At 57.1% G+C, this 1,063-nt stretch overlaps 1 protein-coding gene across 1 annotated transcript in view; it reads right to left on the reverse strand.

Annotated features, from left to right (window-relative positions):
* Positions 1–856: 856 nt before the first annotated feature.
* The window catches only part of TP53BP1 (tumor protein p53 binding protein 1), a gene marked incomplete at its 5' end in the record, with an annotated part of 25,242 nt that continues 25,035 nt past the window's right edge, over positions 857–1,063 (reverse strand). Inside the window, one exon of the mRNA XM_010159841.1 lies at positions 857–883. Coding sequence (XP_010158143.1) covers positions 857–883 — 27 coding nt within the window. The remainder of the gene's footprint in view (positions 884–1,063) is intronic.

The raw sequence follows: 1,063 nt of genomic DNA on the forward strand, positions 1-1,063 counted from the left end.
CCAGAGTTACGCGCGGCAAGAGAAGGAGCTTTGCCCTGTGCCAGGGGCTGGCAGACATTGCTAGAACTAAATTGAAGGAGAAACATAAGGAGGCCGTCAGCTCCAAGTGCTCCATTTTCACTCTGGTTTCACTTGGGAGTGGTGGGAGTGCGCTAGTGCCCATCCTGCCGAGCCAAAATAAAACCACCTTGTCGCACAGTGATGTGAAGTGTGTCTGTGTCTGCGCTGCGAGCAAAGGGAGTAGCAGCAGCGTCCTGTTGCAGGGGAAAGCAGTCTCTAGCAGGAACATCTTCCACGTGATGGAGATTGCCTGACCTTGCGACACCCAACCATCCTGCTGTTAACTCCCTTCGGATGAGTGGCAGGAGGCAGCCCTCTGGGCTGCGAGTCGGTGTAGCAGCAGCTTTCCCCTTGGAACAGCACGGCAGCCAGGAACGCAGCATTCCCCTCGCCGGGTTGGTGTTTTCACAGTAGCTGAAGCCACAGGTTTTCCCCAGGGTAAAAAATCCTCTGCCCACTCTGGAAGATGCAGTGAAACAGGCGACAGCCCATGGCCGGGCGGCTTCGTGCGCTGCAGCTCTTTGGGGCGGGACTGTGCCCGAGCAGTTTAAAATCCTGGGAGCGTGGGAAAAGCTCAGAAAGCAGAAAAAGGGTGTTGAAGTCAGGGTGTGGGAGCTACAGCCCAACAGCCAGGGGGTGACTGGGCTGGGACATGACAGGAAGAGGGGCACGGGAAGCAGCAGCCCAAGGGCTGCACGAGGCGGGCCGGGGGACAGTGAGCACCGGGCTGGCAAACGCGGCGGCTCTTGCTGGGATGCAGCATCTGGGTTACCCCACCTACCGTTCTCTGTGCCAGTCACCACTGGGGCAGGTCAATGCCGATCTGGTCACACCAGGAATAAAAGGGAAGTAGCCAAAGCAGAACGGGACTTTGTCCTAGAAATTCTTCCCAGTCACTTGAGCAACACCGTGATGAAATCAATGGGGAAAACCAACGCAGCAGGCTGGAGCAGTCCCTAAGTTACTGTTCTAACACAAGTGCTGCTGCCCTGAACAGGCCGTG

Source organism: Eurypyga helias, unplaced genomic scaffold (assembly GCF_000690775.1).
Source record: "Eurypyga helias isolate BGI_N326 unplaced genomic scaffold, ASM69077v1 scaffold32609, whole genome shotgun sequence".
Lineage (NCBI taxonomy): Eukaryota > Metazoa > Chordata > Aves > Eurypygiformes > Eurypygidae > Eurypyga > Eurypyga helias.